The 22,581-nt window shown below is 37.5% G+C and overlaps 1 protein-coding gene across 7 annotated transcripts in view; it reads right to left on the bottom strand.

Annotated features, from left to right (window-relative positions):
* The window catches only part of PTPRZ1 (protein tyrosine phosphatase receptor type Z1), a 125,686-nt gene that overhangs the window by 83,239 nt on the left and 19,866 nt on the right, over nucleotides 1–22,581 (bottom strand). For all 7 annotated transcript variants that reach the window (XM_071733747.1, XM_071733750.1, XM_071733745.1 and 4 more), the window contains exon 2: nucleotides 4,338–4,403. In XM_071733747.1, coding sequence (XP_071589848.1) covers nucleotides 4,338–4,403 — 66 coding nt within the window. The remainder of the gene's footprint in view (nucleotides 1–4,337; nucleotides 4,404–22,581) is intronic.

Genomic DNA, 22,581 nt, shown 5'->3' with positions numbered 1-22,581 from the left:
TTAGATCTTGTTTGGGAGAGAAAGAGAATTACATTTTCTCAGTCCACTGAAAATAAGGCCATTTTCATTTCTGAGCCAAACTACAGGCTCATTTGAAGCATTTGAAGCCATCAGCACAAATTTCCAGGACTTGGTGTGGCAAAAACAGCCTTTCAACTGACAGCTAAGGTTTTGTCTGTGCAGTGATAGTAATGGGAAATGATAAATTAGGGGGATATCTCCAGAGGGTGTTGAATCAGAGGTAGAATGATAACAATTTTAAGCTTAACAAGATTAGTTCAGTGTTCAACAGGGGAGCAAACCAACAAGCTGCTGCATTTAGCATTTCTTATTGAGGAAAGTATTGATGCAAGAGCCAGAAGAGCACCATCAACATCATTGCCAGGTTTTGCTACAGAGATATATCAGATAATAAAATTTATCTGAAAAGATCATAATACATTATCCTGCTAGACATCGAGTTGTGTGTGAGTCAGCAGCGTGCCCTTGCAGCCAGGAAAACCTAGAAATTCCAGGGCTACCTTAGCAAGAATGCAGCCAGCAGGACCAGGGAAGTGACTGCTGCACATGAGTGAGGTGACATCAGGAATGTGAAGCCTGGTTTCATTTTCCCAACTTAGTCCTAGAGGGATGTATCACTAAGGGTCACTGAGGTGATCAAGAGGTTGGAGCAATTCATGTACAAAGAGGCTGAGGCACCTGAGTTTGCTGAGGCTGGAGAAGAGAGAGGAACCTAGCAGAAGTCAGCTCTATGTCCAGAGCAGTGCACAAGGAAAGGGCAAGAGGCAATGGCCACAAGTTGCAATAAATGTAATTGCAGTTAGGTAAACGAAAAAAATTTCAAAATGACAATGGAACACACACTTCCAAGGCTGCGGCATCTCTCTCCTTGGAGATTTAAAAAACTCTGCTGGACAAGGTCTGAACAACCTGCTTCAGCTTTGAAGTTGGCTCTGCTCAGAGAGGGGAGTTTGGACCAGATGCTCTCCAAGGGCCCCTTCAAACCTAAATTTTTCTGTGATTCTGTGATTCATAAATCTTCCTCCCAGAGAATAGGGAAATATGATGCACATCGTGCTTGCAAACAACAAAAATGTTCTTTGAATACCCAAGAGTTTAATCACCCTTTGCTCAAGATCAGCGTTGGCAGTATTTATAAGGCAATTGTGTATCAGTGAATCACATAATGAATGGCAGCTTAACACCCCTGAATGATGAAACTAAAACACTGAACTGTCTATTCATTTACACAGTAAACTGAATTTTTAAAAACCCTCGACTTTTCTAATCCCTAGAAGGTTGTTTAGAATGTCTTGCTTTCACCAGAATCCAGGTCTGTTTTTTTCCTTAAACTATGTTACTTGTTTGTTATGAAAAAGAATCTGAAGCCCAAGAGTAAAAGCCCACCAGAAAGAAATTTCACTGGAAAAAAACCAACCCACATTCTTTATAGTATCATTTGATAATTCTACATGTGAATATTCAGACTCAGAGTTTTCACAACCTACTCTTAACCAGTCATGTTAAAAAATTTAAAAAATACCCACAAAACCAAACCAAACAGAAGGCAGCATTATCATTCCTTCTGGAAAAAATAATGCTGGTAAACAAAGCATTAAAAATATTAATTTTTCACCTGGATGATACAGAAATATTTGAAGCAAATATTGCTTGCTTTATGGTTTTAAATAATAATATCAGATTGCCTTATCTTAGTGTTGCAGCTAAATAATGTCTAAATGATCTTTGATCATTAATTAGTATGTAACTGAACTGAGAAAATCAAATTTCTCAGCAGACTTGTTTTTTCTACAATAAAAGTGGTTTACTTCGCTTTTGGTACATGACAACATTTTGAAATATTCATGTTGCTCTAATTTATTTCTATCACTGTTTTAAAGAAAAAATGCAAAGAAAGTTTGTTAAAATAAAATCATTTTCCTAATGAACTAACTTCAAGAACCGCATTTTCTCTGAAGAAATGGATGTACCTGCAGTGTGCACTTGCACGTTCTACTTTTTCAATGCAGTATTTTTTTTATACAAATATTTGCATAATGAGGGCACAAAACCCCTAAATTCATGCTTGCAAATGCATTATTTGTCTATGGCTAAAAGCAGAGCCCTAAGAAGTACTGAACCTGTTTCCATTAACATTTATGCGTTCATTAGGCATTTACCTGAGAGTCAAAATCTGACGAGTCACATAAATTACAGAATGTGAAACTGCTTTATCATCAAAATTCACCTTCAGAAACTGCACAGTTTCAGCAGGTGAGATTCAAGTTACTTCTCTAGTTCCATTTTACTTTCACCTCAGAGCACCATCCCAGTAAAAGAGTGTATTGACCCACTGTGGCTAATGTAACTTAAAATTCTTATTTAACATAGGGAATTGTATCTGGTCAAACTCAGATTAATTTACCAAGACAGATTTTTCTTAGTTATTATAGATTAAACTCCATGATGCAGGATTCCAAGGCCCATTCATGAAGCTTCATTGGTACACAGAGGCTAAGTTTTCAGATCTTTCAGTGAGAGGGCTATAGGACAGAATAATATAACTGGTGTCTGAGGAAAGGATGAACCGACAAAGCATTGGTCATCTACTAAAAAATGTGCATGTTTGTCAGTGTCTGAAGTCTCATCTAGGTGTAGAAATTATACATACAGTACTGGTTATTGTTTGCTCCAGGAACAAAACTATGAGATTAAAATAAATAAAAAAAATTAATAAATAAGAAAACAGATCAGCATGCCTCAGCCTGTAGACTTCTGTGCTTCTATGTTAAAATATGTGGGTTTTTTTCAAATTCAGGAAGACTCTTTTTTTAAGTGAAAGTTCAATTTGTGTATTCCCCTCAGGCCACAAACAAATTACCTGGTATTTCAGGGACACATCACAAACCACATAGGTCTCAGAAGACAACTGGCAGCCCTAGACACTGATTACTTGATTGATATACAGCCCCTCACAAAGCTCTGAAAATCAGTGCCTGACCACTCTTGGAACTGGCTCCATTACAAGTGCTGAGCCCATCTGGTGGAGGGTCTGGTGAGGGGGGAAGCACCAAGGGCAAGAGGCTGCAGGGGCAGGAGGCTTCTGGAGCAGGGTGCTTAAGGAGCAGGAGGATGTGAGGCAGGGCACACGTTGCTGAGCAGGGAGCTTCTCACGTTTTAGGTCTGTAGAGGGAGAAAGGCTTTGCCAACTGTAGAGTCCTTAGAGTAAGGATCATGAAGTGAGATGACTACACAAGGTATCCCATATTAAGGGAGAGGAGCAATAAGGATGAGTCCTCTGGCTTGCAGATCTGTGCTGTTTTGCCATCCAGAATACCCAGTGAATGTGCTGCAGCTGCTGCACAGCGGGTGGGTGCTCTCTGCAGGCTGGGGAAGAACTCTGTCCTCTGCAAAACCCATTCACTATTCTTTCAAGTGAACTCATAAAATGCCCTCTGGCCACCTGTTATCTTGGAGGTTTATCCCTGCTTTCCCATAACTGAAGTATTAAAACAAGGATCGATTTTGAACTTGAAATACTGTATTGCCTGGATTTTGCAGTACAATGTGTGTAAGTGGGAGTTTTCATTATAGATCTCATTTTGAACGTTTTATGACCAGACTGTTTCGATTCTCTCTAGGCTCAAAACTTGTTAGATTTGTTTTACCCTGGAAGATAAAAACTGTCTTGAAAATGAGAAAGAGTGAGAGAGAGAAAGAGAATGGTGTAAGTTTCTTTATCTGCAGGAACATATTTTGAACTAAATATATAAAACACTGATATCTGACAGGTTTTATTTCTTTCCATAAATTGGTATTTTTTGAAACAGTAACTTAAATCATTAAAAATGTAAGAGTCTAGACACATCTTCAGGAAGTCACTTGAATGACTCAAAGACTGATTTTTTAGGAGAATCAGGGTGAGAGCTGGAAAGGCTGCTCCAGTGCTCAGAAGCAGAGTGTAGATGTTCAGTATACAGATACCTTACCCACATATAACATGCTGTGCCTTTTTTCAGCATTTCTGTCTGCTTACCAAATTCACCAGAACAGTCATATTCAGATGAGAAAAGAGCATCTAACAATTATTTGGCCCAGTCTTCATCTGGGAAGTCATGTCTCAGGGTTAAGGCTTTAAGGGTGAGATGTTAGAAATGGAAGTACTCTCTACTGTTCCATCATTCCTGCAAGTTTCAGATTCAATTTCCTATATTTTTAGTTTAACAATTGTTTAGGAACAGAAAGTGGTATACAGAAGTAACAGGCTATTGAAGTTGTAACAATGAAAACAAAAATATCAAAGTAAAATAATTTTTTCAGTCAGCAGTTTCACTTACCTGTATATGACCAATCAATCTCTTCAATCAATTTCCGCTGTTGCCTATAGTATCCGTACACCAGATCTGCAAAATAGCAAGGAATTTACAATATGAAAACCAGAAGCCTAACAACAAGAAATGTAGATGACACACACCCCTCTAACAAGATAATAACTTTTAATTACTGATTATTCTTAAGTTTTTTCTTATCTTGCACCTTGAATGGTAAGTTTAACAGGGTAAAAATACCCTCAATATTGTAGCATATAAAGGACACAAACAAAGCAAACATAAGAGCTTTTCAGTTGATCTGATTGCAATTTTTATGAAGTTTTGAGCTCCTACTTTAAGACTTGATATGTATACTGATACGTCTAAGTTTGTTCTCCCCAAACTTTATTACACACAGTTTTCTTTCTTTATCCTCCCATTACACCTACTTTCTTCATTTTCCCTTCTTTTTATGTTCTTTCATCCTTCCTTTTTTTTCTTTTTTTTTTTTTTTTTTTTTTTTTTTTAAATCACAACCATACCTTCTCAGTTAAAATTAAAACGACTTCCCCTTGAAACCATCTTTTCTGATAAACCAACCTAGGAAGCCTGGAAGTCAATGCAAGTCATCTCACTGTGTACTATCATCAGTAATATTATAGCTGAAGTATGTGAAGTTACTTATATCTCCACAAACTTTGATATTAGATACTTTCTAATGACATTATGTTTCTCTTCAGATAAATATTTTACTCTATATACACTGATTTATTCTGACTACAGAATTTCCTTCACCATTTTCCTTTTTATGCCAGTACAACTCTGGCAACACTACTGATGTGTGCAAATACATGACTGTGTCCCCTAATGCTTAAAAATATATGTAATTTTCAGATGCAGGTTTTCTGAGACTATCATTTTAAGAGTCATAATGTTAACTAACTTCATTAAATACTGCTCTAGAGAAGCACAGAATAATATATTTAAGAAATAATTGCATATGAGCACACTGAGCACAAATATGTCTTGCTTTCTTGAGGAAGTACCATAGAATTCTGCTCACATTCTGCAAACAAATGCAATTTAATGAAACAGTTTCACAGTGGCCATTTATTTTTCTTTAATGTAGAAAGGTAACGCTGATTACAGATGTTAAATTACAATTGCTATTTGCAAGGTTAGAAATGTTCTGTGTCTTACAATGACTTTCTGATACCTTTCTGTACTCGATACATTTTAATAACTTCATCTAGCATTCTGCCTCCCCTGTGAAATTTCAACTGTCCTTGAATATTTTTTTCTCCCTTTCTCCCTTTCCACCAAAAAACCCCAAACCTTGCAACACTTTGCAATATTCACTCACAACTAAGATTTTTACAAAAAAAGATCAAATCTTACATATAAGTAATGGCACTAAAAAGGGATTTATGTGCACCAGCATTGTCTTAGGACCATATTTTCAAGTCAATGTGCATTGTGCCTGCTTCTTTAATTAATTACATACAAGAAAGTTCTGATTCACAGGTGTTAGTTGCTGTCTCTAGTTTCTTCCTTTACCCATTATCCTCCTAATTGTTACTTCAAACAATTAGTTGAGCATTCATATGCTAACAATGCAGGGTTTGGGCGTGAGAACTTCCTACCACCATTTAAATTCCACATGGAGGTCTGATGGATAAGGAGTGATAGCTTCAATGAACAAGAAAAAAGGGGCAAGGTTAATTTTTTTGGGTGCATTACACACTTATAGACCCAGTAAATCTTATGGAAAGTTTTGATAAATGCCAGGAGTTCCTGCACCTTCTTTCCTCTGCTATTCACCTCTTGTGCTCCCACAGACCCTTCACGGCACACTCACAGGGCCTGCTCACATCTGCACGGGTTGTCAGTGGTTTTGGTCTTGCCTCTTTCCACTACAAATATGTGACAAAACTGGGGAAGGAAGGCAAATTTCATCTGGGGAAGGATGTCACTGAGGAATCACAGCTAGCATGGGTGTCAGAAAAAAGCTGTGTGAGTGTATGAGGACAAGTGAATATAGCAATTCCTCCCTTGAGCTTCTTGTGTGAACTGCCCTGGCAAAACACAGCCATGCATGCTATAAAATGTTACTGTGTAAACAGTCAGTGTTGACCAGCTAACAGTGTAGAGACCAGATGAAAGGAAATTATTTTAATTGCATTTATTATATTTTATTTGATTTAGAGCTAACAAATTAACACCCCTTTTTATTCATGATATAGGACTGCAGCTAATTTTGTTTAAACAGTGTATTTAAGTTGCTTACATCTAATTTAAATTATCAACATAATAATGAGAACATCTTCACAAAAGAGAACGCAAAACTGATGTAAAAATTGTGTGTTTATAAGTAGATCTATGATATTGACAATTGCACTTGATCAGCTTGACAATCAACATGACTTGTGGCACGGACTGACATCTTCAGCCAGTGTCCAAAATAGTTTGAATTCTACTGGTTTATGAGGAAAAAAATCCTAACTATTTTGCTCTGCTTCCAGGAAGCAGTTGAACATATGCCCATAGATTATTTATTCATTCCTAGAACAAGCAGCTCAGTTGCGGGATCATGTTTTAACCAGCTTTATGCTTATCTTTCTATGCCTGTCAAGGAGACATGCAAGATACCATTAGATACTTTTTGTTTCCTTTTTCTACCCTCCTTCAAAGTCAAAGTTTGCTGTCTGAGGTTGTGAGACTTATTTCTTTTTATATTCTGTCCAAATAGCACTCACCCCAGTGCCCAAGGCCCCTGAAGTCAGGAACAATGGTGGCAAACAGTCCCCTCCCTGCTCACAGGGGGTAGCAGGACTGATTGATTTGTGGCTGACCTTGTCTCATGTTCGGTCATGGTGAGCAAACACAGAAGACAGGTTTCTGGTTCAAGTACAGTGCTGGGAGTAATAAGATCTTGTAGATATTTTTTCCTGTTTAAAATGTATACATAACCAGGTTTTCTTCCTTCTGAGTCTGATATTCCTTCCTTTTGCAATTACTGGTCTCAGCTGAGTTGCTTTCGATTTACCACACTACCGTGAATAAAACATTCAGATCTTCAATGTGTATTTATTCATATGCAAAACAAAACAAAACAAAAACTAGCTGTAAATATTAACAGAAAGAAATATCTTTGTGGGAGATCCTCTTGATTTAGCCCTCTGTCCCAAGATAATGAGAAAAAAAAAGTGAAAACTCTTGAGTTCTGTCCATGGAAATCCTCTGAGAGATGCTGAGGCAACAAGCCCTAAGTATCCACCAGAGACCCCTCTCCCTAGCCTCGTTTTTATGGGTATTCTGAGGAAAGTGCCCAAGAAACAAAATACGCTTGGGGATTTTACACTCAACATAAAATCATGGAATGGTTTTGCTCTAAGCTATATTTTGCTATAAGCCTTTGCTATAAGGTTTTGCTATCTGGCACTGTCATTTATATTAAGATGCTGCAATTTTACCAGTCCTTTATGCTTGTCTCTTTGCCACAGTGGTGTGAAGAGATGCTACAATCAGGAAGACAAAAAGACAACCTACTTAGGCTTTTACCTCCACTCAGCCTGAACTTGTGAGCTGTACCTGCAGCAAAGGTGGCATTTATGAGATTCTAACATCAGAATGACTTATTTATGGTAACTGGGCCGCATTTAGGTAACATCTGCCCTTGTGAGACTTTCTAAAAATGAGGCAGAGATGGTCTGTGTGTACAGCTGGGGCTGGCACTCTTAAGTAGGCACTCAGATAACCAACATGGTTTGGTCTTGGGAGGTTATGTCTCACTCACCATTCTCCTCTTTGTCCCAAAATCTAATTTGGGAGCAAAGAGGATAGACTCTAAAGTCATAAGCATTCATCATTTATAAGTGGATGGTAGCAATGTATTACCTTCATGCTGATAAAGGCTGTGTTGATACCAACACTGATGGGATTTTCAATTTATGTGGGCAGTACTCAGACCTGTGGCTCTTCAGCCAAGGAAGAGCACAGGAAATCTTGGGATGCCAACAAGGATGTGAGCAATCACTGAAAATTTGTGGTTATTTTCTCTTTGAGATTACGAAATTTCTCATTTTTAAACATATGGCATCTCATGAGATTGTACATTTGCAATACTGACCATGCAGAACCTGGAAGCTCTGAATACCAGAAGCTTATATAGTGACACCACTTTTGGCTTACTAAGTCCACTGATGAATTTGGGAGAATTATACTGGGAAATTCTAATTGTATATTTGCCCTATTTTAATGCACTTGTTCAAATATTTTCTACTGGTTATTGTCAGAGACAGGTAACCAGACAAGTGTCCTGAACAAAGTGGTTTTACAATTTTCCTTCAAATACAGGTTTTACAATTTTGATTCAAATACAGGTTTTACTTGCCCAGACACCCAAGAATAGTTTAGAAGGACAAATAATTATTTCCTCAGGTTCAATTTTCCATCATACAAGCTGACCCAACTGCTGAGGCACACCAATTTGTGCCTCAAGGTCTCTGATAGTGCTCATTCAAATAGAGTGAGGCAGCATGGTCTTTATGCCCTGCTTGATTTGCTATCTCCACTCTTCATCAGCATTTTTATACCCTGTAAAATATTTTGAAAGTCATACTTTTAGATTAAGACACAAGTCTCTTCACTGGAGAAGAATTATGCCTTGTGGAATAAACTGAAATGGTATGATCAGAACAATATACAGGGTAGTTGAAAGAAAAACTTTATGTGGCTAGTGACTATGAAGTGGTACATTGGAAAAAGTTACTCCAAAGAAGTCAAAATGATGAAGACAAACTGCAAAACTGGTGTAGTAATAAATTATTAAAAAGGAAGTTACATGCGATCAGGAAAATAGATGCTCAGTGCTTTTAACATTTAAAAAAAATAAAATTAAATCGATCAAAAAAGACTTTTAACATGTAGGTTCTACATCCAGAAGGAAACCTAAAAGCTTGAACACAGCTCAAACTGCAAAATCACCTCTGATGATAAATAGAGCTGTTCTTCAACAATGCCATTTCCTTATTTTAGCTCCTTCTATTGACAGGAAGGTCACAGGACCCACTTCTAATACACTTCATCTATCCTATGATGGCTTAGCTTCATTGCCTCAACTGAAATAATTCTTGATTTATACTGACACGAGAAATGAAAATATTCAGACCACACTCTGCTAACAGTCATGGAGTTCTAACTTACAGGAGCTATCTAAAAGCCCCTTTGAGACAATAGTCCACATTTACCTAAGTAAGTTATCTCTCTGAAGTATTTATTTAATTTTGTTTTAGTATCAAAAATTTAGCACCAAAATGCTTTAATAGTCTATCTCTAAAATTTCATGTATTCTTTCTCCAAGAAAGTCAAGGGTCTAAACTTTTTGACAAGATGGGTCTGATAATTTGACAATTCTCCCAGCCTTAGATATTTTATTTATTTATTTATTTATTTATTACCCTCAGGTCCTTCTCTGTAGGCTTATTTTAGGCAAGAGTACATGCTCAGGTATCTATAAAAGAGTCAGTTCCTTTTATTATGCTGGAGTGTAGGCTGCTCATTCCAATACAGACTGAAAAAGTGAGACTTTACCTGCACTTTATAAAGCCAAAACAAAACTCCTCTTACAATTTGACAATTGGAATGTGTATTTATTAACACAAATTTTATTTAAATCAAAAATCAAAAAACAAACAAACAAACAAACCAACCCAAAAGGAAAGAAAAAGAAAAAGATTGATTGCTGGCATTTAAAAGCAGTTAGCATTAAGCATCAGAGTATTAATGTAGGCACAACTTTATGATGAACGGTGCCATGAATTAAAAGGATAATCTATGTGGTATCAGCTAACGTTTATAAATCACATTTAATCACCATTTTCCAGTGCATTTGTATATCTGAAAGCAATAAGCACTGCAGTTTGATCCATTTACTTTCTACCCCATTGGAATTTTACACTCCTGGGGCTTAGAGAGCGGCTGAAATTTCTAAGCAAACAGTGGAAAGTGGGAGGCATCTCAAGATACCACAGGGTGTGATCCAATCTGAAGTTACCTGCTTCCACCTTCACTCTTACTACAGGCAAAGTATTAGGAAATGTTGTAAATATTCTCCCATTTGTGATATTGTGCAACTAGACATTATCTGACAATGAAACAAAAATGTTCTGATAAGCTTTAGCCTCCTATACAGACAATGACAGTTAGTTGAAGCACTGGTTACAAAAAGTTTTGAAGCTTATCTGGTTAAGGATGTAGCATTCAAGTGTCTGCTCACTGAGATCCAGCTGACAATATGTATTTTAGGTGGGAAAGTAGTGATTATCTTTCCAGAATGTAGATCTCTTAACAGGCATGGATGAGTGAAATGAGATGTCTGTGGAGGTTTGGGGCTAAATACAAAGACATCTGAGCAATTTATAAACCTACAGAACTAGGTAGGAAAACTGGGTGACTGGTTTGCTGCTGATGTTAAAGGGATTGCATGTGTCCAAAGCCAAAACTACAAAGGTTTTAAGAGGACTGTGATCTCCCCAAAGATGTTACATTATTGTAACATGTATGAAGTGAGACATGCTGGGGATTATCATATAAATTGGAAATGCTATGGAAAAACACAGTTATCAAGCAGTGATACCAATGATACTTTTTTATATAACTGATGTACTCAGATTCCTTTCCCCATACCCAGATAGTTTTTTAACACAACACATGTAAAATAATGGAATCACATAAATTAAAAATAAATCCAAAGCAGACATAAATGAAGAAAAATTTGGTCAAGTTAGTGAAACCACAGGCATTTGGCTTCAAAATTAATTTACTTTTATGTTAGAACTACTCAGAGTTCACATTTAACTGGATTTTGGAAACACTTTAAAAATCTTTACTATGTTTTCCCAATGACTCTCCATCTCTTACTATTAAAATCTACAGATCAGTAAGGCTCTAAAATTACTAAAGCTTTGGTAATAGCTATATAAAACTCTTGAGAGCAGACCTTATGCAAGTCATCTCAAAGGCACATTAACTGAAATAAATGTTTTTTAGCATAGAGGCTGTGAAGTGAAGCTGTTAGAAACTTTCTCCTTTGCAAACTATTTCAAAAGGTAAAATCTTGTTGACACTAATGAACAGCCTCAGAAAGAATCCTATGAATATGCTGGTAGGGGGGAGACTGAAAGAAACATACTCTTTAAAGGAAAAAGTATTTAATTATTAAATATTTTCCTGTCTCATTTATTTGATGCTGGAATTGCAAATTCAACTCAACTGTTATCCCTCCAGTCATGTCCCAGTAAGTGTCCTGAAAGGTGGCTCTTTAGACAGCAATATTTTTTTTTGCTTCAGGGAGATATTTACTTGAAACATCATGGTGAAATTATTTTTTCAGTAATAAAGGAGAAAAGTTGTTCTGTATGATTTTTTATATAAGCATTCATATAAAATCAGAGTTTATACCACATACCAAAACCACTGTACTCCCTCAGGGAAGATCTACACTCACACGTCAAAACTGAAAACTTCCAGATAGACTCCCAGTATCAATTGCACATCTATAAAGATACATCTCTCTCTTTGGAAAAAAAATTAATATAAAGCTAAAATACAATAAATATCTTGTAAAAGTATGTAAAAAGTATGTAGAAACTGAAATTTTTTTACCAGACCTCATAATTACATATATCTGCATATATATATGTACACTTATGTGTGTATCTATAAGTATGTAAGAAAGTATGTAAATATATAGATGTACACAGTGGAATTTCTAATTATTATATCATGTTATAAATCTCATGCTTACTCTTTTCCTTTAGTCACTTCCTTATTGTAACTGATTACATAAACATAGTATTGAAATGAGAAAGTGCCTCCTGATTGCTAAACACAGAAAAATAGGGAAAAAACTGGCACACTAAGAGCATGAAACAAGGGCAAAACAAAGACATTCAATGTACAGGTTGTGCTTGGTTTGTTTTTTTTTTTAATGATGCTCTTTTTTCCCTAGAATATGGAAGAATTATTAATATAGTGGCATAAGAGGGATCATGAAGTTTACAGAGTAATTACAATTACTTTTAAACTCATTTAATTTTCACTGAGGTGAGGAAACAAAATCTATGCTCCCTCCTTCCCTGCAGCTTCTCTGACTGCAGGACTGGAGATTCACATCTCCACTTGTGTTTCTCCCACTCCATTCAAGTTCCCTTCTGTATTGGGTTTGGGTGCCATCTTTTGGTAGCAGGGGGGTTACATGGGTGGCTGTCAGACTATGAAACAGCTCTGCAGACACTGAGGACAGTGAGGAACGAGAGTCAGGAGGTGCTTCAGGCCTAGAGCAGAGATTTACCTGCAGCCCATGATGAAGACCTTGGTGAGGCAGGCAGTGTCCCTGAAGCTCATGGAGGGTAACAGTAGAGCAGATGCCAACCTGCAGACCATGGAAGACCCTGCACTGGAGCAGGTTTGCTGGCAGGACTTGTCACCCTGTGAGGGACACACACTCGAGCTGTCTCCTGAAGGACTGCATCCCATGGAAGGGACCCACACTGGAGTGGTTCATGAGAACTGCAGCCTGTGGGAAGGACTCACTGGAGAACTTTGGGAAGGACTGTGTCTCCTGGGAGGACCCCACCCTGGAGCAGGGCAGGAGTGTGAGCAGTTGTCCCCCTGAGGAGGAAGAAGAGGCAGAGGCAATGCCAGGCCCCATTCCCTGTCCCCACATGCTGCTGGGGGGGAGGAGGTAGAGAAATCAGGACTGAAGATGGGTCTGTTAGGAAGGGGAGGGTGAAGGAGGGAGTTTTAAGATTTGGTTTTCATTTTCTCAGTAACACACCCTGATATTTTTGGCAATAAATTAAATTAATTTGCCCAGAGTTGAGTCTGCTTTGCTTGTGACAGTAACAGGTGAGTGATCACTCCCCGTCCTCATTTTCTCTCTTCTGTCTGAGGATGGGAGGGACAGAGAGGCTTTGGTGGGCACCAGGCATCCAGCCATGACCAACCCACCACTCCTTCACCAGAAACACAGAGGACCCTCCAGTTCCAGCTTGTCTCTGCCCTCTGGGTGCCACATAGATTAATATGTTCCCAGGCAGAAGAAGAAAGGGAACTGGTTTACTGGTGTCCATGGAGTTTTCAAGCCAGCAGAATGGAGTGAAAAGGAGAATTAGTGCCTCTAATACCTTATATGGGGCTCAACACTACAACTGTGTGTTTTAACATGTTCCAATAAAGTATAATTTTGAAAGGGTGCCTTAGAGGTGACTGATTCTTTAAATTCAAACCATATTTTAGTTACAAAATAGGCTCCAAGCTCCTCTACATTATCCAGACAGAGAAACTCTCAACAAACTCTAAAGAAGAACTGTAAGCATTTGGGAGATTTTCAGGTCAATAATTGCGAAGTCAGGCAACTCTTTTTCAATATTTTCAGGATTTGAGTAACTCTGGACTTGGGTGTCTGTCTTTAAGTTTCACTTTTCAATCTAACTCCTGTTGTTTAAAATTTACAAAAGCCTTGTCACTTAGATCCAGAAAAAAAAAATTCTGGTGCACTCAGCCAAGTTTTTCCCCAGATCTTTGAGCTTTGCTCAGAGCTGATGGCAGTGGGAAGGGGCTGGTGGTTTGTTGGGGGACTGGTGCTGTTGGATGAGGCTGGGGTTTCCAAAGCCCTCATCCATACCTTGCAGCTAACAAGGACATACAGCTTCAGGTCTAATAAGGGAGGTCTCTGCTTTCCATTGAATAACCATTATTTTTCTCTAACAATTCTGCAGTTGGTTTCAAAAATTTGTAAGCTGCATGAACAGATCAAACATAATTATTTTATTCTTCTATGCTTTCTTTGTGAAAAGATGTCATATAAATATAAAAGAAGCCCCCAGAAGGTACTATCTTGAAGGAATCCAGATTTAATTCCAAGGTTCAGAGAATTTATGGAAGAACGGTTACTCCACAGGGAAGTGGATGGTCTGGGCTTTCCTTCATGCTTTACCAGTTCCTGTGACATTCAGGTAGAGGACTGTACCACAGCTGTATTTTCACACAATCCAGGCACTAAGTGCTCACACTAGGTTCTTGCTAGCCAGAAGGCTTTACTCATGTTTTGAAAAGCAAATGTTCAGTATCTGGTCCTCTGCTTCATCAAACATAAACAAATGTAACATATTATTCTACAGAACAATATTTTTATTTTCACAGACTGCTGAGAAAAAAGGTGTATTCATTGCTTCTGGAGGTGATTATTGCAACTAACTACAGTAATATTAATACTTGACTTTTTTCCCTGTAAGTTTAAAAACAAAAACAAACAAAAAAGGAGATATCTAATAAACAAAGATCATGTCAGTTTAAAATTTATTTTCTTCACATTTCCTTTCTTGACTACATTTTTATTCAGTACCTTCTTATCTATATTGCATCTGCAATTTGCTACAGTTTTGCAGATCAAATTCTTTCTCATGCTTATGTATGTTCAAGAGAGTACCATGAGGAAAACAGACAACCCATCCTAGTCCTGTTCCACAAAACTGGAACTTCACAGATGATTTTGGAATTCAGATACTAATAACATCTGAATGGGGATGCATGAGGGTGCCAGACATTTTGCACGATCTTGCTTATTTGTATTTAATAAATATGGTCTTAATCTTGGTGATTGGAGGTAAATCTGCCTGGGAAGCTACATAAGGTGCAATACCACCTTACAGGCATACATCCCTCTCCCCTCATCCTTCTAATGAGTAATTTATGCACATTTACATAATAGCAGAAATAATACAACTTTGTGATTTAAAAAAAATAAACCCAAATCCACAACACTGTTTCGTTACTTCATATTCTTTCTGCTCCAAACCCTGTCAGCAAACATAAACCTAGTTGAACAAAATGTGGAAATCATAGCCCCGTAAGATGACAGACACATGGTTTTATCAATCATTGTAAACATGAAATTTCACCTTACTGCAATAACCATTTCCTCACATAATCCAACCTTTTCCTAAGGCAGTTAAAAAGCCTTTTGCCAGGTCTCAGGTGGTGGTGGCACTCCATGAAAAGCCTTAATTTGTGCACTGAACCACAAAATGGAGGTTCTGACCTCATGTTATTTGCAATCTTACACTAGTGTATAATGCAGTTTGAACTGAAAATTTCATTGAAGCAATCCTCCTCGCTTCAGATTAGTTCAACTTGCAGTGCAACTGAAAGTTCATATATTGTGGCAGTCAGCTGTCAGCACTCAATAACCAACTGCAAATTGACTGTGACTTTCTAGCAGTAAGAAATTAAATCTCTGAAACCAAAATCAGGAAGCCTGAAAGTGTCTTTATGATTCATAGACAAATTTTCATTACAAACTAAACATTATAACATGAAGAACTTAAGCACAACATTCCTACCTATTAAATTTGTTTTCACTTAATTGCAATGACTCACTAAAATGAAATTATTTTTATTGTCAATTAAGAAAGTAATGAATAGCTCTGTCAATTAACAGCAACAGGAATCAGGGGAAAACATTATCTAAAAATGTATACTCAGTTAACAGCTTGTGCACACTTGAATCTTCTAAGTAGGTTTCAATGCACCTGAAGCAACTCATGAACTGACAGCAGGACTTGCAGCGATGAAGTCATTCCCACATTGGGACTTTGCCTGCATAAACTCTTTGCTCATTTAGATCTCAATTCCTAATAAAACTGAAGAGTTTGGGCTCTTCAGTGATGAGGAATTAGTTCTAGAAAGGCATTTTAACACCAAGCACATCTTGTAGCCTCCTGACGATCCTCAGCACTCTCCATAAACAGACACCCACCCTTGGTCTAGATGTAGAGCACTAAAACCCTGGGTAGAAGCATTAATTAGCAGGCTGTGACCCATGAAGTCTGCCTGTCCCCCTCTCCCTTATGAATATTTATATAAAGGTTTTATGGTATGGGGAAAAACTTCACAATTCTTCTGTGAATATTCTTTGGGCAAGTAATTAGGACGCTTTGTACAGGAGCCATTTAGACACTTCTGCCATTGTGCTGGGGAGGAAGCCTGCCCTGCACATCATGCCAAGCAGTGCAGAGCTATGAATAGGCAGTGGCCTGGAAGTTTACATATAGACTGAGAACTTCTCTCACTGCCTGTTTTCTTACAAATGCTTCCAATTAAGTGTGCAGCCCCAAACAGACAAAATGAACAGGATAATAAAACTCACCCCCATGAGTGAGAAAGAGGGCTTAATCTTATAGGCCTTGTAGAATGCCTTCAGAAAAATCAAACTGCTGAGAGCAGAGGAACATACAGCTGAATGTATGCCCTGCTAATGTCTATACCACAGAACCTAGTGAAGAAAAGCAAATTTAATTTCTAGGGGGTAGCAGGATAAAACAATCAGTATAACAGCACAACAAACCCCTAAGATTGCCATTATCACATCTCAAATGGCCCAACAAGACAAAGCTTAGAGAAATAAAGGAGGTGCAAATATGAAAAGTAGCTCTTGAACACAGACTAGCAGAGGCCTTTCTTGAGAAACTCATATAACATGCACAGCAGACAGGTCACACTGAGAGAGCAGATGAGCCATTAAAGAGCAATGACTGCAATATAATTCAAATTGACATTCAAGGAACAGCAAAATTGTCAAATTAGTACACTAGTATCCATCTCTAACAAACAAAATGCACAAGATCCTCAAAATAAAAAAAAAAATTGAATTTTGATTGTCATGACACTTTTTGGAAGTCTTCAAAATGTGTACTGACTTTCCAGAAATTGAAACACTTGGTTTAATTAAATATTCAAGTGGATACACCAAAATGTTGCAATGCTCTGATGTTTCAGTTATTTAGCTTGGATAAGACAACAGTTTCAAGGAAGTTCAGAGACCTGTAACAAGCAAAATAAATATGTAAATGATATTCAGCCTTGATAGGTGTAGCGGCAAAAATAATTGTAAAAAAAAATGTATTTAGAAAAACGAAACTTCTTTTACTTTGTTGGGTTTCCAACTTATTGTATCAGCTGTAAGATGAGACCAGGGCATCACTGGACAGCTAAAACAAATTCCTTTTCAGTGCATAGCTGGAGTCCAATCTGAAATTTATAAATATTTCACAAATGGTGAGGGAAGAATATTATTGCTGTTTAATGTGAATAATTAGTGTGCCTTCACCTGGAAAAACACATTCTGTGCTGGTGTTGCCTTCTCAAAAAAAAAAAAAATTAAGCATAAGAACAGGGATGATAGAGAATTCTGATGTGAATGGCCATGGAAAAGTTCCTACAAAAGGGAGATGGAAAAGGTTAAGAATGCTTATTTTGGGAAGAAAACAAATACAAGGAATTACAAATGCTGCTGAGATGAAGACTGAGAACTTTTGTTCTCCCCCTCTAGAAGAACAAGAATAGCTGGGGGCATAAATGAGAAGCCTGAAAGTAAGAAAACCAGTGCAAGAATACACTTTTTCCCTCATCTAGGCAGTTATCACTGTGGGAAACTGCTAAGTGTTAAATGATGACTGAAATATCTATAAATATATAAAAAATATTTGGAATTACCAGAATACTTTTTAAAAGGCACTTGGCATAGATGAGATGTATGAGAAAAGACTGAGGAGGTATCTCACTTCTAACTACTACAGGACTTCACGCCTGTTCTCTGAAGCAACTGCACTGGCCTCTGCCAGAAAATATTGAATTCAGGAGGATCCAACATGGCTTTTCCTGCTGTTTTTATAGCACACTTGAATGAACCATGGCATTTGAAACCGTGGTAGTACTAGTCCTGGATAAAATGCAGCTACTATTAGAACTTACAAGAAACATCTTTTAGTTCTGTAACAGACACTTTACTTCCATCCTGGTAAACAACAAAGTTAACTTCAAGAATTTGGCTGAAGCCAGTGGTATGGCTGAGTCTTCCCTTGCTTAGGCTCAAGGGAATGTGTCCCTAGATGCTTTTTGGCAATCTCTCTCTTAACAGTCTGAAATTCTATCAGGGACAGCAAGACATGACTGCAAACTGATATATCTAATAAATGGAGAAACCTCAGATGATCAGTTGCAGCTTCCTTACAGAATTGGGGATTATGTAGCTCTTATTCTTGTGTAGCAACATCCATCATGTTCAAAGAGCAAAAAATAGCGTTTTTAGACAATACTGGCTTTCATTCCCCTTATGAGAGAACAGGATAGAGCAGAATTAGGAGTAACCAGCACTACAGAGCACACTTTTATAAATTAATGAGCAATGCTGTTTTCATATGGCAGGATTCTATGATTCTGCAGTGTATAGTTCATTCTCAAAACCTGATTCCTCTGCAAAGGCTCATATAGCCGACTACTGCTATAATTAATAATGCTTTTTTCCTCTGGATATTCTGCTTTATCTCTTGACCCGGGGAACGAGAAGACTAGCCTGATCTGGCCATTGACCCATATGCCTCCTGTAAAGGCAAGAGATATTTCTTAACAGTAGACTCCTGTCTTACTTTTTGTTGCAACTTGTAAGAAAATCCTTGCTGCTACGGTCTGCTCACATAGAGAAAGACACTTCGAATGTCCAGTCATTACACTATTTGCATAACTGTTCTTCTGTTTTGATGAGATGATGCTGTTGCTCACACTGATTATCCATCAATAGCCTTTTCCCTTCTGCCTTAAGCAGTTACCATGTTTGCCACTATAGTTTTATTATCCAAACATCTCCATGCACAGGGTGCAGTCAGTCTTATGAAAATGATTCTGGGAACTTACAGCTCTTAAATTGGATTAGAGGCAAGTTCCAGCTGTTCTTGCTGCATTAATTTGGAGTCCTGCATTGAAAGGCTTTTCTCTTCCCACTGGAAAGCTGTTGGGTAATGCCATTTTCAAGAAAGACCAGGAAATGCAGTTTAAATGCTCTCTAAATGCAGCTTCATGCAGCAATACAGCAAATTTATTTTGCTAACATTGGTATAAAATGTTCAAGTAGCACTAGACAGATAGTGCAAAAACCCTTATGTGAATAAGAGACTCTGATTTTATTATTTTCTTATACTAATTGTATTTATTATTTTTAATGTTATCATCCTTGCCATTATCAAAAGCAACCCATCCTTAATAGAAGTCTATTATTATCTGTGGAAATATCCTGTAGCAAATTAATTAATATATGAAGCAGAAGGATCTTTTATTCCCACTGGCTGAAACAGGTGAGGCTGAGACAGGTATTATTTCATTATGCAAATTAAATCTTCTGAATAGCCAAATAAATGCAAGTTACCTAATGCTACTCTTTCTTGTATTGCAATTTAATTTAAATGTAGGAGAAAAACCCAAATGAGTCTGCTATATATGATTTCTTCTGGTAAGGGGGAATTCATTCTCAATAATTTTCTTCTTACCAGGGTGGCTGTACCATCAAAGCCACTTATGTCTGAGGGAAAGCAGCATGAGGTGGGCACCCTGAATTCCTGTTTTCTCCGATGAAGATTGATGTTAGATGGAGCTGTCACATTTGCCCAAGCCCTTCTATGTCTTGCCTCTCAGTGTTGGCCACCCCTGTTTGGGCAGGACTGCCATGGCAGTGGGAAGGCAGCGAGGGCTGGTGCTGCTCAGTGCCCAGCCCTAAAGAAGCACAGCACAAATCCACTCAGCTGCCCCTGGCAGGAGGCAGGTAATGAGCCAGGACAGCTACTGCTTTTTCACGCTTCTAGCAGGCCAAGTAGAGGTTGTAAATAACTGCAGGATTTTTTTTTTTTCTTTATTTCAGGGATGTATCCATTCTTCAGCTAACTGTTAAATTTTTATGCCCCTTTAGAGATAAATGATGCATTTTGACTGTAGCAGGTGACCAGCACTAAGCTCTTTCAAAGAGAAACCCTTAAAAAACGATGTCCAGCACTGATTAAGTTGACTATCTGAATTCAAAGCATGTCTTGACTGCTTTCCATGAAAACAACTGATCCTTTTCATGGGTTAATGCCATTGTAACTTCCTCTACACATTGAACAGATTACCATGGACACAAATTCAGACTCCTTCCATTCACACAAGGTCCCCAGAAATTTACATAAGTCTACAGAGAAAGCAGGCAGCCAAGCTTTCACTGGAATGAATATTGCGATGAAACTTTCAAACAATTCATACTTTTCTCTCCTAAAATGCAGTTTTAAAACCTGCAAAATAGTTAAATAGTAATGAATAAATATTTTAGGTAACTGTTTTAAGTGTTTTTTTCAAATAAATTATCACTATCCAACCACATCAAGATAATTTGCTGCAAAACCTGTTAGGAAATATTACTCACAGCAGGGCATCTGTCACACAAAAACCAAAGCAAAGATACAATACCTTCAATTGACCAATAAGGTATCCTCAATGCAGCTTGGCCTTGCTGACCTTTTTAAAAATGACAAGCAATTTTACCATAACCAGACTCTTTCAAATATAAGATTAACATATTCCCCTTCAGACTCATTCTTCCAAATTTTTGTTCCAAATTAACCAAAATCATTTTGGTGCACAAGACATCACTGCCGTTTTGTATTCAAGGACTTTAAATGAGGAGAGATCAGAACAGGGAGTCCCAAATATCAGAATTTTTTGCAATTACAGCTATATATTATCACTAGGAATTCATTTTTTAAAAAGAGCTTGAGAGATTCCAGACTTCCAAATTCAAAGGCTTCTACTGGATACTCTCCAACTAAATGACATGAATTCTTTTAACAATATTCCCCTGACAAGCAGCAATATACCTGCTGTTAAAAATACCTTGAGTAGAAAATGAGATTTTTCTGAAGGATTTGGATTGGTCCTGTTAGGACAACCTTTTGGTAAATGGGGTGCCACAGGATGAAGAAAGGTTGGTGTCTTACTTGAGCAGTCTCTTACTCCAAAGGCACTGGGGGATGCAGAGCCTATCCCAAATGCTTCACCTTATGTATCTGATTTTATCCCACTCCTCTCAGCTTATTTAGGGCTAACTAATGCTGTGTATCCCCTGCACAAGACCCTACCTCTACTGGTTTCCAAACCTTCCTCAGCAGCTTGTGCACCTGCAAAATCCATTCTGTGACTCTGTTGTGCACATGCTGAAGGAATTTCCAATAATGAATTATTTTTTTTCCTAAGAGAATCATATTGAGGTTTTCAGCTGAGCAACATTTTCATAGTAAAGCCCTTTCCATCTAACAAAACTCATGGTTTTTAATGAAAGGAATTCCATTTTTTCTTTATCTGGAGTTTATTTTTATAGTCCATAAAGATAATTATTAATTGAACACATTTCTCTTTTATTTTTAGGGATGGAAATTTTACAGAGTTCAGAGTTAATTGCTAGTTTCTCTGACAAGCTGATAATTATTTTAAAGTCAGACTACCATGTAACAACCCTAATTACAAAGCTCATTCTTATCTCCCTTCTGCACCTAAGCCCCTCCACAAGAAACTGTAGCTCCATTAAAGGAACAGGAAGTTTTGCCACTGATTTTGCTTAAGGTAAGGTGTGATCTGAGAGTACAAAGAATTCACACCATTATTTAAAATGCCCTTAATTGAATTAGTTTGGATACAGTTTCCAAAAATGAACTGGAAGAAATGTTTCCCTTACCCTATTATTATTTAAAACAAAGTGCCTCTTATGCTTTAAACCATCTGTTCATCCAAACACAAGGGATAACAATTTTTTCTAAACAGTACAATACATTTCAGAGTAGAAGAAAGTACAGAATTTAGTAAGAGGTATTGGTTGTAAATTTTCCAACCATTTATTCTGTGTACGAGAGAATTCTAGTAAGTAAAAATCTTTGAGTTAACATCAGTAATCACACATACTTAGTGAGCTCTGTCTGGGACATGAAAGATAATCTCAAGGATGTACCTTAAGTTCTGCTCTTAAAATGAATCTGGGAAGAAATCAAGCATTTTGACATGCATCTGAATCCTGAGTTTCCGAGTGATCTTTTTCCAAGGGTATGCACGGACTAGATGATAACTGGGAGAAGAAACTGGGAAAACATTTCTTCAGTCCATAAATACTTGCCATAACACCAAATATACTTCATATATCCACATATCTTTCTGCAATTCAGCATTCAATACTTCATGAAGTATTCTCTGGTACCCCACATCATTAACTTGTTACTTCAGTTTTATCATCAGCTTCAAGGGACTTTCATCAAAATAAGTGTCTCCATTAAAAAAAAGAAATAGCTTTGCTGTGAACAAGCAAAATATAAATGACATATTGTTTCGTTCACAGGAAATGCAAATTTTCCAAGCTAGAAGA

Source organism: Heliangelus exortis, chromosome 1 (genome assembly GCF_036169615.1).
Source record: "Heliangelus exortis chromosome 1, bHelExo1.hap1, whole genome shotgun sequence".
In the NCBI taxonomy this organism is placed as follows: domain Eukaryota; kingdom Metazoa; phylum Chordata; class Aves; order Apodiformes; family Trochilidae; genus Heliangelus; species Heliangelus exortis.
The sequence above is the reverse complement of the archived record's forward strand: the minus strand, read 5'-3'. Positions and strand labels throughout refer to the sequence as shown.